The 15,074-nt window shown below is 43.7% G+C and overlaps 1 protein-coding gene across 3 annotated transcripts in view; it reads right to left on the reverse strand.

Annotated features, from left to right (window-relative positions):
• UBE2W (ubiquitin conjugating enzyme E2W (putative)) overlaps nt 1-13,747 on the reverse strand; it is a 52,111-nt gene extending 38,364 nt beyond the window's left edge. For 2 of the 3 annotated variants that reach the window (XM_015416192.1, XM_015416191.1), the window contains exon 1: nt 13,652-13,747. In XM_015416192.1, the coding sequence (XP_015271678.1) occupies nt 13,652-13,666 (15 nt within the window). In that variant the 5' untranslated portion in view covers nt 13,667-13,747. The remainder of the gene's footprint in view (nt 1-13,651) is intronic. The other variant, XM_015416193.1, reaches the window with a different exon arrangement.
• Nucleotides 13,748-15,074: the final 1,327 nt, after the last annotated feature.

The raw sequence follows: 15,074 nt of genomic DNA on the forward strand, positions 1-15,074 counted from the left end.
TAAATAACACACTACATTTTCAAAACTAACTCCTCCAAGTTAATACAATGATTGCTTCCTTTTTTAAAAGGTCAGAATGACAAGCTGCATTTTTTCTAAGCCACTGATCTTCAGCATTGCATTGTGTATGGCATTTTACTTTCTGGAAACAACTCATGGCATATTGAGAACTGACAATTTCTCTTCTGCTCAATGTACTTTGATTCCCACAATTCTAGACACTGGTACAATATAAATGTTAAATCATAGCATTAATATTCAAAGTGATCATTCAGCTGCTCAAAAAAAGTTACAAATTAAGTATACATAAAATTAAATATAAGTCCAATTAGACTTCGAGATTGTTTTCCCACTCATTTCCAATGGGGAACTGAGAAGGCGTTTCTGCAAAATGATATGCAGTTGTTCCAAGGGCCAAGGCCTTTAGGTTCTCTTTGATTGCTGGCCAACATGCCAAGATATTCTTCTCTTTGACTTTCAATCTTTGCCTTTCATGGTTGGGGTAGGGATAAAGACAGTGGCAAGGAGAAAAACCACATCCTTATAATGACATTCCAGTATAACTGACAGGAATGGAACGCTTCACTGATCTATCAAGACCGGATTTCTACATTGTAACAGCGACCTGATGTCAGCTTAATCTATTGTAAAAAATATCATATCCAAGCTACATTCATAGGCACTTAATGTGGTGGAGGAAAGTGCTGTCAAGTCACAGCTGACTTACATTGATCCTGTGGGGTTTTCAAGGCAAGAGGCAAACAGAGGTGGTTTGCCACTGCCTGCTTCTGTGTAACAGACCTGGACATGCTTGGTGGTCTTACCGAGTACTAACCAGGGCTAATCCTGCTTAACCTCCAAGATTCAGCTAGCTTGGGTCATTTAGGTCAGGGCAAATAATGTGATGCTGTCACTAGCAAATGACTTCCCACATCAATTCTATATGATAAATGTTATATGAATGCACCCTCAGGTGGTGACAACTAGTATTTACAATGCCTGAGAAAGTATCTGAAGATCACAGTTTGCCAAAAAATCAATGTCCAACTGGGTTAGTGACCTCTTCCCCCCCCCCCCATACACTGCAGTTGGAAAAAAAATCAGGCAATGAGGGCTTTTTATGGTCATTCAGCTTAGCGTATAACAGCTAGCACATACCTTACTACAACAGTGGAAAAATATGATCAGTTAAGGTATCAAGGATGTAGTTGCATTATAGACTGCAGAACAAATACAGCAAAAGGCTTGAAAGAATCTAGAGCATAATAAGCATATGACAATCCAAAATGTATGCATAATGCAACTCATCACTATAAATGCCAGTGCTTCAGCTTTATTGAAAAGAGCATAAACCTGAATCAAAGGAAGGAAAACATACTTTACAGGCACTATCCTCAAATCCCATTTGTGCTAAATGAATTCTGATCTCTACCACAGCACAGTGAAATAGAAATGAAACGTTTTACAAAATGAGGAAAAGGGGAACCTTAGCAGGAGGAGGAAGAGGAGGAGGAGATTGGATTTATACCCCGCCCTTCATTCAGAGTGACTTACAAACTACTTTCCCTTCACCTCCCCACAACAGACACCCTGTGAGTTAGGTGGGGCTGAGAGAGCTCTTTCAAGAACTGCCCTTTCAAGGACAGCTCTTGTCAGAACGATGGCTTGCCCAAGGTCATTCAGCAGCTGTAAGTGGAGGAGTGGGGAATCAAACCCGGTTCTCCCAGATTAGAGTTCGCACACTTAACTGGTAGTAAAATGTGCCATTTCCTTTGCTAGTACCTGTAACTAAACCACACAAAGTGGTTCTGTCCATTTTTGGTACAAGCCTTTCATTATAGAAAGACATCTATTTTATCACAATTAAACAAACACTGAGGGATTACTGCATCTCTCAAGATCCCAAAACACAGCTAAACTTTACTACAGTGAGTATTTTTGCATCACTTAGATTACAACAGTCACAAGCTAAAGGCAAGCTACAAATGCAAATTCTTATCTTTTGTTGCTTATACCTCTACACATTTTTCAAATGGCATTTTTCATTCAGCAGTTGCTCCTGCAAGTATCCTCTGGATAAATATTTAAGGAAAACAAATAAATATGGAAGTACAGAAATGGTTACCAGTCATAGCAATAACTGATGGTTATACCCTATATCCAAACAAATCTATAGGTACTCTTCTACAGGAACTTACTTTATGTAAGACACAGGGGTCATTTCCTGCAGGAGCGCACAGGAGCGGAGCTCCGGCAGTAAAGAACCCAGGGGGCGGCACATGTAACAAGCCCCGCCTCCTGCTCCCAGCAGCCCTCAGTCAGAGCAAGAAGCAGCCAGGTAAGTTGCAGAGCCTCCCCCAGCCCCCCGGTCCAAAACAGTCGAGTGGTACCTTTAAGACAAAGTTTTATTTAGGTACAAGATCTCCCTTCTCTGCAAGGACAGATCTGCACATTCCCCCTCCCCCAATAGCTAGCAATCCAAAACAGTCTAGTGGAGCCTGTGTGGTGGGTGTTGCCTTCTGACACACTTCTGGTGATGTTAGGGGGTGTGGTACATGCAAATAAGTTATGCTAATGAGCTCCTGCACCTCTTTTTCTATGAAATTACCCCTGGTAAGACATATTGGTATTTCTAAATCCTGGCAGAACAAATCTAACATATCTAAACAACTATCTAACATATCTAAACAACTATAAATGCTAATAAAAACAAAGTATTTGATTCAGTGCTCACTTTCCTACCAGTGGAACGGCATTTCTGCTGGCAGACAACATTTTTGTCACACGCACACATCCCTCCGTACTCCTAGGGCTCTTCTGAACCCTAGAGGCACCCAGGAGATCTGTTCCACAATGCCAGCTCTGCTCATGGCTTACATTCAACCCATTACCTTCTACAGTCTTGCAAAGCATGTACTGAAGCAAATCAGGAACATGCAGGTTCCGAAATGATTAATGAGGGCATTTACAAAAGAAGGCAATTAGTCTGAAGTATTAAGTCTCTTACAGAGATTTCCACATCCACTTTGCTTCTATTTGACTATAACATACTACAAAGAATTGAGGCAAACAGTAACTACAAAAAGGGATATTATCATAGGCATTAACTTATTTTGTGGATACTATTTCAGTTTATTATTTATTTATTATTTTCCATTTGTATCCCGCCTTGCTGGGAAACTGGCTCAAGGCGGTGAACAAGCATTAAAAGCAATAAAACAGTAAATACAATAAAATACAATAAAATATACATAAACAACTACCTAACATCATGAAATTTTCACAATGCAAATGATAGCGGCATTCAATATACAATCCAACAGAGGAAGGCAATATCCACCAATGTTTCATACGGGCCGTAGTGTGTTCCGGTGGCACATTAGTCAGTGGCGGCTCCTAATCGAAGGCCTGGTGGAAGAGCTCCATTTTACAGGCCCTGTGGAACTGTAAAAGGTCCCACAGGGCCCTGATGTTATCCAGGAGCTCATTCCACCAGTGTGGAGCCGCCACTGAAAAGGCCCTGGCTCTAGTAATGGCCAACCTGGCGTTTCTCGAGCTAGGGAGAGTCAGGCGGTTCTGTGTCCCTGACCTCAAGTGCTCTCTGGGGCACATGTGGGGAAAGGTGGTTCCTCAAGTAGGCAGGCCCCTGATCATATAGGGCTTTAAAGGTCAAGACCGGCACCTTGGCAGTGGCTGCTACCTGGGCCTCCATTGTTAAGGCGGCATCCAGGAGCACTCCCAAACTCCTAACCCTTGGCGCTGGCACCAATGGCGCCCCATCGAAGGTCAGGAGTGGGATCCCTACCCCTGATCTGCTCCAACTCAGGCACAGGGCCTCCATCTTAATTGGATTCAATTTCAATCGGCTCAATCTAAGCCAGCCCACCACATCATGAAGCTCCCACTCCAGGTCATGTGGGGTAGAGTTGGACTGACCACCCAACAACAGATGTAGCTGGGTGTCATCTGCATATTTATGGCACCCTTGCCTATGTCTCCAGGCAATCTGGGCGAGGCACTGAATGTAGATTTTAAATAAAATCGGGGACAGTACTGCCCCTTGAGAAACCCTGCAGACCAGCAGGTACCTGGGGGACGTCTGCTCCCCTAATGCCACCCTCTGTCCCTGACCTTGGAGAAAGGAGACAAGCCATTGCAAGGCAAACTCCTGAATCCCATTGTCAGTGAGGCGGTGGATTAGTAGCTGATGGTCGACGGTGTCAAACACTACCAACAGGTCTAACAACAACAGCACTGCTGTACCGCCTCGATCCAGATGCCTCCGGAGGTTGTCTGTGAGGGCAACCAGTGCTGTCTCTGTCCCATGACCTGGCCCAAATAGGACAAATTGGAGACCGGCCGATAGTTGGCCAATTCAGCCGGGTCCAAGGATGGTTTTTTCAAGAGAGGGCGGACCATCGCTTCCTTGAGTGCCCCTGGGAACAGTCCCTCGGCGAAGGACTTGTTGATAATATCCTGGAGGGCACCTCGTAACCCCTCATGGCCATCTTTTATAAGCCATGAAGGGCACAAATCAAGGCTGCACATGGTTGGGACCCAGACAATGGACCTGCTTTACATTCTTGACTCAAACATATTATATTCCACCTGCTTTGTTAAACTTTCCAGTACAAGAAACACCACAATATAATCCATATCTGTGAAAAGATTGAGCACCCATGTATGAAGAAATCTCATACAGTTCCGCAGGGCCTGTAAAACGGAGCTCTTCCACCAGGCCTTCAATTAGGGTGCTGCCTCCTAATATTACAGCCCTGGCCCCAACACCAGCACCGACCCAATAACTAACAGCCTGGTGGCTGCCCTGACTGTTGTAGCAATGACCATCTGGAAGCTGAGAGAATACCGCCATCACTTATTAATATTTATTAATATTTATTGACATCTATGTTTACTGGTACTATATGATTATATGATTTTATAAGTTATGATTTTACCTACTGAAATATTATGTCTTAACTATTTTACTGAACATAGAATTACCCCAGAAGTCTTTTTGTTAAATATACTACCAGACAAGGTTTAAAAAAATGATCAATATGTAATAAGGGCTGCGGTCACACGGAACATTAGCCACCCTAGTCAGACGGAAGACATGCGGAGTTTCCGGACGCGATCCCACCAGCACATCTGGGAAGCGTAGCACACCCGGGGCTCAAACGAGGCTTCCCGCTGAAACCGCGCAGCAAAATACTAGTACCTCGGAGGCACTAGTATCCGGAAGCCGCGGGGCAAGGGCAGGCGTCGGATCGCGTTTCCGGAGGCATCCGGCGCCCGCCCATGTTCCCGTCCTCGCGAAAACGTTTTTTCCCCCATGTCTTCGTGGATGCGCAAAAGCACCCTACCGAGCATGCGCAGTCGTGCTGTACAGAAAAAAAATATATCCAGTTTGCCGAACCGTGCGCTTCGTTTTTGCGCGCGGGATTGTGCTGCGATCGACACCTCTCCCTTCCCACGGGATCTCCACGGTACCTCCACGGTACCTCCACGGGAGGTCTGGTCAGGTAGCGGCGCCTTAGTTTGCCCCGGGGCACACTGCCACGCTTCCCCCCCGCGGTTTCCTGCTCGTGTGACCGGGGCCAACATATATATTAACAGCAGCGCGTATTATGTTTGTGAAATATTGGAAATCGGAACGAATACCCTCCAAAGAAGATATAATATCTAGATTGTTGGATATAGTGGAGATAGATAAATTGTCAATAATACTACAAGGGAAAGATGATGACCTGTTTAGAGAAAGATGGAACAGATTATATACCTGGTTAGGTAAAAAATGTGATAGACTTGTTGTATGTAATTTTAATATTGTGCCAGATACACCTGTTTATAGTGAAGTTAAAATCATAAATAAAAATTTTAAAAAAAGAAAAAAAGAACAGCCCATCGTTGAAAAATTATGTACAAAAGCAAACAGAGGATCAGACATAAATGTACAGAGAGAAAGAGGGAAGAGTGGTTTCAGCTTTTTAAAGAACCGTTCCATTTAGTGTTACACACTTAGTGTTAAACACACATATATCTTCAGTTGGGCACTTCCATTTCCCCTTCTTAATAAAAACATAGGAGCAGCCCTCCTTGATCAAACCAGTGTTGCATCTAGTAAGAATCTTGTTTCATATAGCAGCCAAACAGTTCCCCTGGTGAACCACCAAGGTCAAGGACTTCCCCTAATGTTATTTCCTAGCACTGATATTCAGAGGCTTACTGAATAACGAGATTCCTCTGTGAATCTGTCTTATTCCCTTTTAAGGACTCCTTTGCTCATGGCCATCACTACATCCCACTGGCCATGAATCCCACAATTTATTTGTTGAATTAAGTAGAATTTCCTGTTGTTGTACTGAGGTCCAGCCTGATGCCACCTCCACTCAGCACCATTTTATCTATTAAAGCCTGCTTGGCATTCTACACAGGATGCAACCAAGAATGCTTAAGACAGACCTTTAGCCAGAAAAATTTTACCAGTGTGTGTGTGTGTAAATGAGTACAGTGGTCATCTGCCCATCATCATTTATCTTCTTTATTATTTATTTACCAATTTTCTACTTGAGACTAAAGGTGGATTACATGGTATATAAAAATGTAATCAAATAGCATGAGATATCTACTCAGATCTCTCTCACACACACACACACAAACACACACAAATTTACTTCCCACCTCACAGGCATTTAAAATCAGACTCTTCAGTCCTGCTAACTGCTAATTCTGTTTTAGCCAACTGCATAGAGAACTTATATTTGGAAGATTTATGACAGGATTCACACCTTCTCTTTGATCAGGCCAGACCAGACACTTAAATGAAATATGCAAGTCCCAGTTTTCTGACAGAATGATATCTCTAAGTCCATTTTTGAACTTCAGAAATAGGGAGACAATGGACAGAAAATGAGCCTGAGGTAGGAATATTTTCTCTACTTAAAAAAACTAAACTAAAAGATAGCACCAAATTCCAAATACTGGATGTTTGATATTTACTAAACTATGTAACCAGATTTTCAGCATTATGTATTAACATATGGCCTGGATCTTTTTGGTGCAAACCCTGAAGCTATACTCTGAATAAATTTACACAATTATATTATGAGGTATATTTCTAGCCCAAGTCAAAGGCCCAATGTACCCTAAGGTAAAAATGTCATTGTGTTTCACAGTACCAAAACAAAAAACAGCCTGAAAACACAGTGTCATATTGGGTAAAAAAATGTTAGTAGACTGCCCTCTCTATTTGCATACTGAATAACTCACAGCCAGATAACACAATCACTGGACCTAACTATATCAACTACACCATCTCAGGCTCATTCACTTGCTCATCTTCTAAAATTGTATATGCTATGAAATGCCAACAATGCCCTTCCGTTCTCTGCATAGGGCAAACAGGTCAAACCATATGTCAAAGGATAAATGGATACAAATCTGACATCAAGAATCACAAAACTGAGAAACCTGTAGGAGAAAATGTTAATCTCCCAGGACACTCAATGGGGGACTTCAAAGTAGTTGTTTTATTGCAAAGGAATTTTAGAAACAGACTGGAAAGGGACACTGCTGAATTACAAGTTATTATAATACTTAAAAAACAGAGTGAGTATAAATGGGCAATTTTCTCAGCGGAGGGTGGTAAGCAGTAGAGTAGCACAGGGATCAGTACTGGGTCTGATGCTTTTTAACTTGTTTATTAATGATTTGGAGTTGGGAGTAAGCAGTGGCTAAATAGGCAGATGACACAAAGTTGTTCAGGGTGGTGAGAACCAGGGAGGATTTTGTGGCACTCCAAAGGGATCTGTCGAGGATGGGCGAGTGGGTGTCAACGTAGCAAATGGGGTTCAGTGTGGCCAAGTTCAAAGTGATGCACATTGGGGCCACAAATCCTAACTATAAATACATGTTGATGGGGCAGAGACTGACCAAGAGAGAGATCTTGGAGTCATAGCAGATAACTCACTGAAAATGCTGAGACAGTGTGCGACTGCAATAAAAAAAGGCCAACGCTATGCTGGGGATTATTAGGAAGGGAATTGAAAACAAATCAGCCAGGATCATAATGCCTCTATATAAATCGATGGTGCGACCTCATTTGGAGTACTGTGTACAGGTCTTGTCACCACACCTCAAAAAGGATATTATAGCATTGGAAAAAGTGCAGAAAAGGGTTGGAACACTTTCCCTATGGTTAAAACACTTGGGGCTCTTTAGTTTGGAGAAATGACAACTGAGGGGGTGACATGACTGAGTTTTATAAGATTATGCACGGGACACAGCAGGTATTCCTTTCTCACAATACAAGAACTCATGGGCACTCAATGAAATTGCTGAGCAGTTGGGTTAGAACAGATAAAAGGAAGTACTTCTTCACCCAAATAGTGATTAACACATGTAATTCATTGCCACAGGAGATGGTGGTGGCTATAAGCATGGACGACCTCAAGGGGGAATTAGATAAACATATGGAGCAGAGGTCCATCAGTGGCTATTAGCCACAAAGTATAGATAGTGAAATATACTGAGTTCTAGACGCATGTAGTGATAAGCTCATAGTGTATTAAGTGATTTCAGCAGAACATAAGACAACCCTAGCAAGGCCGAAGCCCTCCTTATAAGCCCGTAAATTGGCACACCCATCACACACCCACTCCCAACAATAGGCTACTTACACAACATTGCATCCTAATTGGTGGCTACCAGGATCCTGATGGTCTATTGTATTTCCTCCCCAAGCTCACCCTGTTTCTGTCAGCACCATGTTGCAAGGAAACAGGATTCGTACATAACAGATATGAACTCTCAGTCTGGGGCAAGTGATACACTATATTCTTGGTGCTTTGGGGGGGTACAGTGGCAGGGCTTCTAGTGTCCTGGCCCCACTGGTGGATCTCCTGAGGGCACCTGGTATTTTTGGCCACTGTGTGACAGTGTTAGATTGGATGGGCCATTGGCCTGATCCAGCATTGGCTTCTCTTATGTTTTTATGTACTCAGGACACTGGAACCCCCAGGCCTTAACAGAGATATCAGGTTCTTAACTCACTACACATGCTATGTCACTCAGTTCTCGCTTATACCCAAAATTAAACTTTGTTGGTCTTAAAGGTGCCACTGGACTCAAACTATGTTTGTTTCACATCAAGGTTTGTTTCTTTATAAAGTTACAGTTTTGAAGTTACACAACTTGAAATAAAAACTATGTCTTAAGCATACATTAGAAAACTAGCAAACTTTCAGACATTTAAAATTTTTGTGCCCCGATATATAATACGGACTAGGGTAAAAGAGTACTCCCAAATGGCAAAAATCAGCAAGCTCCTGGGGTCTGCACCCCAAAAGGGCTTTTTTTTTAATTTACAGAAAGCAAGCTTTAAGTGGTAAGCGGCTCTACTTCGTCACCTGAACATCAGCAAACACTGTTCCCAACATTCTAAGAAGAAAAAACCTATGCATTCTCTGCCCTGCCCCCCAAGTGCAATAGGGGCATAAACTCAGTCCAAACAAGGTTTACATAGTGCTTCCCCTCCAGCACCAGAAGTCTTGTCTCCCTTGACTGCCCTTCCACCTTGTGTTGTTGAGGGCCTCTTACACAACAGGAAAGTGCTGCCATTAGCAGAACAGATATGAAGGATCCAATCTTCCACATTTTCTAGGGCACGGAAGCAACCTGGTTCATGCTTTTGTTGCATACTTCCATGTACACTTTTCCTGTTGCTTTTCTATCTTTGACAGTGTTTTTTTTCCCAGTCTTCACACTGGATCAGTATGGGTCTGCTAAAATCCAGTATCTTTTCTTTGATAAATGTAAATACTATTTTGAGGTAAGTAATTTCATGCAACTGTTTCTGAGGTCCTAAAACACAGTGTTGATGGATTACAGGAACATATCCACAGTTTATGCCAATAAATATATCATTTTCAAACCATATTAAACAAAGTTTACCATTTCCAGGTTCACTAAAGCATGAGTCCTTATCCATTTTGGCACCTTTTTTAAAGGATAGAACTACTCATCTACAGTAATATCTCACACTTCCAAGAACCATTCATTTTCAAAGCAGTCCAACACACAGCAAGGCTATCTCAACTGCAGCAATTGTCCCCACATCCCTGCACATTTTTACATTGATCACACCACTGTTGTAAGCATTGTTACTAGTGCCACCTGAAAACTAGACAGGAAGAAACATTACTTGTACAAATTTGAGACCTAAAGGGGGAGCAAGAGTTCTGTACTGTTTCTGAAAGTCAGCCTTCTACAGGATAACTGACATAATGGCTGCAATCCAGAAAATCATATAGGAAGACAATTGCTTTCACCCTAATGCCATTTTACAAACTGTTTTTTAAAAACTCAGGGGTGGTTCAAGAGTAGCTTCCCGGATGCATGCACTTAAATGTTGAATCCCAGTCACAAATCATCTTTGAGGAAGTCTTTTAAAAAGAATAACCACACAGGACATAGGGTTTCACATGATCTCAGTCAACAATAATTTCAGTGAAGTCTGAGCAGACAACTTCAACTAATATGAAACTGAATTGGTTTCACAAGCCTAAGTAAACATACCAACGTTTACTCAAGAATGGATTCAACTTTAATATATGTACCAAACCTAACTGCATCACCAGGGGGGAAAAACAAAGTAGTTAGCTAGGGCATAATTACTATTGTGCTAACTAGCACATCACAGAACATGATACTGGCAAATTTTTCATGATGCTGGGTTATTTTGAGCAGATATACTGGCAATAGCATATAAGAGCCATGTGTTACAGAACATGATGTACTTCAAATGCTACTGTGAGACACAGCTCAGAGCAAGAGACAAAACCTTGCCCAAGGCCATCTTGTAAGCTTTATGGTACACCAATACAGACATTAAAAAAAAACTGCACCAAACTGGCCTCAGAAGTTAGTTTATTTTTTATTTATTTTATTCAATATATAGCCCGCTCTCCCCAAAACCGGTGTGCCAGTACTACAGATTAAAATCCAACATAATTTTGTTAGTTTATTTTGAGCATTAGCAATAATTTGATTCACATGATGAAAAATATTGAACTCCAGAATACCAGAAGATGCATCTTCTTCCGTTTTGTGGAAAATTGCCACTAAATGTCTAATGTTGTGTACTAGACACGGTGGAAAAACAGAAACAGCAGGGCTTCTAGCCCACCCTCATCAATAACTTACAAAGCATTCCCTGTACAACTGGGAAGACACACCAGTGGTCTAATAGACTGTTATAATATTTTATTCTATTAATTCTTCACTACATTGACTTAGTCCAAGGAATCAAGAATGCTTTGTAATGCTATATAAATAGATGGAAACAATCAATGCTTAAGGAATTCCTTTGATTCTCTGGTCAAACTGCCTAAGAATATTTACATCAGTAAGTTCAATACCCTTGTCATCACAGCCTCTACAATATGAGAAGAGAGCTGTGATAGCTTTATCAATGTCACTTACCTAGGCATAGATCAAGAAACTTCAGTAAATATACAACACTATCTTAAGTAGAATTGTCTTTCAGTAGTACTAGTGTTTTTGTGGCCATACAGTTGAGATCCTTGTTTTATTCTGCAATACATAAACTAAAGCAAAGTTGAAAGGAACTGTATGGGAGGAATAGAGGGATAGAGCAATAGGAAAACTTTGCCTCAGAAAAGACCACCATCAACTCTATATGCCATCCATGATATATAAGTCACTTTCCTAGCTTATGAGTTTTAAAAGCAGTACACTCTCTCTGTTTCAATCCAATTTGCAAGTCAGCTTCATGAAAGGCAGCATATAAAACAGATTGGATAATCAAACTGGAGATAAACAAGCTCCTTGGACTTCTGTCCACCAATCTGTTAGGAATTGTTAAATATTATATGCTCTTACAGTGCTACTCTAAACAGAGTTATGCTGTTCTAAGCCCACTGGCTACAACTGATTTAGAAGGGTATAATTTTGCTTAGGATGACAAATGTTTCATTCACTCTTACTCCCAAAACACTCTTGATAGCATCCTTGGCAAATTTTCAGATGCTTCACTCTTAAAATGTTTACACCCAATAAGTAGCCTACTTTTTCACACATTCAGCTTGTTTAAGCTTACCCGTTACATTAATCTAAAATATGAGCCTGGATTTTTGCCATCAAGTCACAGCTGACTTATGGTGACTAGGTTTTTCAAGGCAAGACAATGTTCAGAAATAGCTTGACTTTGCCTGCTTCCACGTCACAACCCTGGTATTCCTTGGAGGTCTTCCATCCAAATACTAGCTAGGGCCAACCTTACTTAGCTTCCAAGATCTGACAGGATTGGGTTAGCCTGGGCTATCCAGGTCAGGCCTTACTGGCCTGGATAACACACAAATATAGAACTGTCATTCTGTCCCAAAAGCAGAGGCCTGTGTTACCCAAAAAACTAACCAATGACTTGCGGCACTGAGCTTTCATAGACAAGATTTTTATTTCATAGGATGTTTAAGATGGGCCAGCTTGTACTTCTAAAAGTTGTAATAAATTTAAATAATTAACTATACAAAATGCAACAGATACTGTATTATAGGTAGAGTTTATCAAGGATGTTTCTCGGAATGCTTCAAACTTGTGGTCTCAAAGCCTCCTACAACAACCCGGTCAAGTAAGCTGGCACTGGGGAACAGCATGCTCACTGAGCTTTTGCCAACATGAGATACAAAGTGGAAATTCTCCACAGCACAGTTTGAAGTCTAGGGGAACTGCAACACCACCACCACTTCACCAAATGCAATAAAAAAATACAGTGACTAATGCCCGAAAAACCGAAAGGAGAAAAACACCAATGACATACTTCCTGACTTTCAAAGTGACCCTCCTCCTCTCCCCCCCCCCCGCCTTCTTCATCTTCAGTCCTCCCCCACACACATACCCCTACCTGGTGCCCCCCCCCCTTTTCTCCCCTGCGTTCTGCAGCAACCCTACCAGGGAAGGCGTTAATTTAAGCCCCAAAGAAGCTGAATTTGCTTTAAACGCACAAAGCCACTAAGGTGCGAACAGACCTGTCACAGCAAGCAGGCCGTTGAGCGGCTCTTCCCACGGCAACTGCCAGCCAGCCAGCTCAGGCCAGGCAGCCACAGCCCAAACCCACGCCTAGGAGGAAACAGCCAGGGCCAGGCACGGCACCTGCTTTTCCTGGAACTAGCCCTACCTGCCGCGGCCCTTCCCACTCGCGCCCCAAAGCCCCTTCAGGTCAACCCGCTTCCCCTTCTCCGCCAGCCCGAGCAGGTGGGCAGGCAGGCTCCCCCTGGGCTGCGCTTACGCCTCACCCTTCCTTCGCCCACCCGCAGATTCTCAACATCCTCCGCCGAGGTGGTGGTGGTGATGGGGGGGGGGGGGGGGAGGGAAGGTCCTCCTCCCGGCGAGGCTCAGTCTGTCCCCACAGCTGCCGCCTCGGACCCGCATCCGCAAAAACCAGCGCAGAGACGGGAAGAGAGCGAGCGAACCAGAGACGCCGCTTCTTCAACCGTCACCAACCCCTCCTCGGACTTCCACGTTCCGACCGCAGCGCCACTCTTCTCGCTTCCTTCCCTGCCCACCTTCGCGCCGGGTCCACCTCAGGGCAAAAGGACACGCTAACCCAGCCCCGCCGCAGGCTGCTCACCTGCATAGACGCCATGATGGATCCACCCCCCACCCCTGCCCTCCTCCTCTGGTGTTCTCTGCGCCGCCGGCCGGGACCGGGAGAAACGCAGCGCGGCGGCGCCGGCACCCTCCCTCTTCTTCCCCCCCCCCCCCCCCCCAGAGACGTCACGTGGGAGTTCCGGCCATTCCCGAGGAGCGTGCGCGTGCGCGTTAGAGTGCTGCCGCGGTAGCTTCCAGGTAGAGAGCGAGCCGTCCTCTGTTCGTGAGGTTTCTATTAGAGAGTACATTCTTTTGTTCCGGAGAGGACTGGGAAGGTTGCTCGCTGTTTTAGGACAACGTGGTTGGTCCTAATATAACAGTATTTTTTTTTTGTTCAGTCGCACAGTCGAGTCCGACTCTTCGCGACCCCATGGACCAGATCCCGCCAGGTCCTCCTGTCTTCCGCCGTCCTCTGAAGTTGGCTCAATTTCATGTTCGTTGCATCTATGACACTGTCTAACCATCTCATCCTTTGCCGTCCCCGTCTTCTTTGACCTTCAATCTTTCCCAGCATCAGGGTCTTCTCCAGGGAGTGCTCCCTTCTCATTTGGTGGCCAAAGTATTTGAGCTTCAGCTTCATTATCTGGCCTTCCAGGGAACAGTCAGGGTTGATTTCTTTTAGGATTGACTGATTTGATCTTCTTGCAGTCCAAGGGACTCTCAAGAGTCTTCTCCAGCACCATAGTTCAAAAGAATCTATTCTTCGGCGCTCGGCCTTCCTTATAGTCCAACTCTCACAGCCATACATGACTACTGGGAATACCATTGCTTGGACCATGCGTATTTTTGTTGGCAGGGTGATGTCTCTACTTTTTATCATGCTGTTGAGGTTCGCCATCGCTTTCCTCCCAAGGAGCAGGCGTCTTTTAATTTCATGGCTGCAGTCACAGTCTGCGGTGATTTGATGACTAGGGAGCCATGTACCTGATGTTATCTGCAGGTCGTCTTGAAGAAACAGGCTCTGAAGAACTGCTCTTCCAAAAGCAGCATCAGTTTTAGCACAGTGCATCACCACCAGGAACTTCTCAAAGGCTGAAGTCAGTGAACCAATAGCAGACCTGCAGAGATATGTCACCAAGTATCTGGAGAAAGTGGCAGAATCAGGAGCCATAATGACCCTTTCACAGTACTAGCTTGCTTGATACGTTCGCATCAAACTTTAAAGCCAGGCATCTTTCCCGGCATTTGAAAGACATGTTTGCACTCACTGGAGAAAACCCTGATGCTGGGAAAGATTGAAGGTCAAAGAAGACGGGGACGGCAAAGGATGAGATGGTTAGACAGTGTCAGCGATGCAACGAACATGAAATTGAGCCAACTTCAGAGGACGGCGGAAGACAGGAAGGCCTGGTGTGATCTGGTCCATGGGGTCGCAAAGAGTCGGACTCGACTGTGCGACTGAA

The sequence above is a fragment of the Gekko japonicus genome, unplaced genomic scaffold (genome assembly GCF_001447785.1).
Source record: "Gekko japonicus isolate JY-2015 unplaced genomic scaffold, Gekko_japonicus_V1.1 scaffold520, whole genome shotgun sequence".
NCBI classification, from domain to species: Eukaryota; Metazoa; Chordata; class Lepidosauria; order Squamata; family Gekkonidae; genus Gekko; species Gekko japonicus.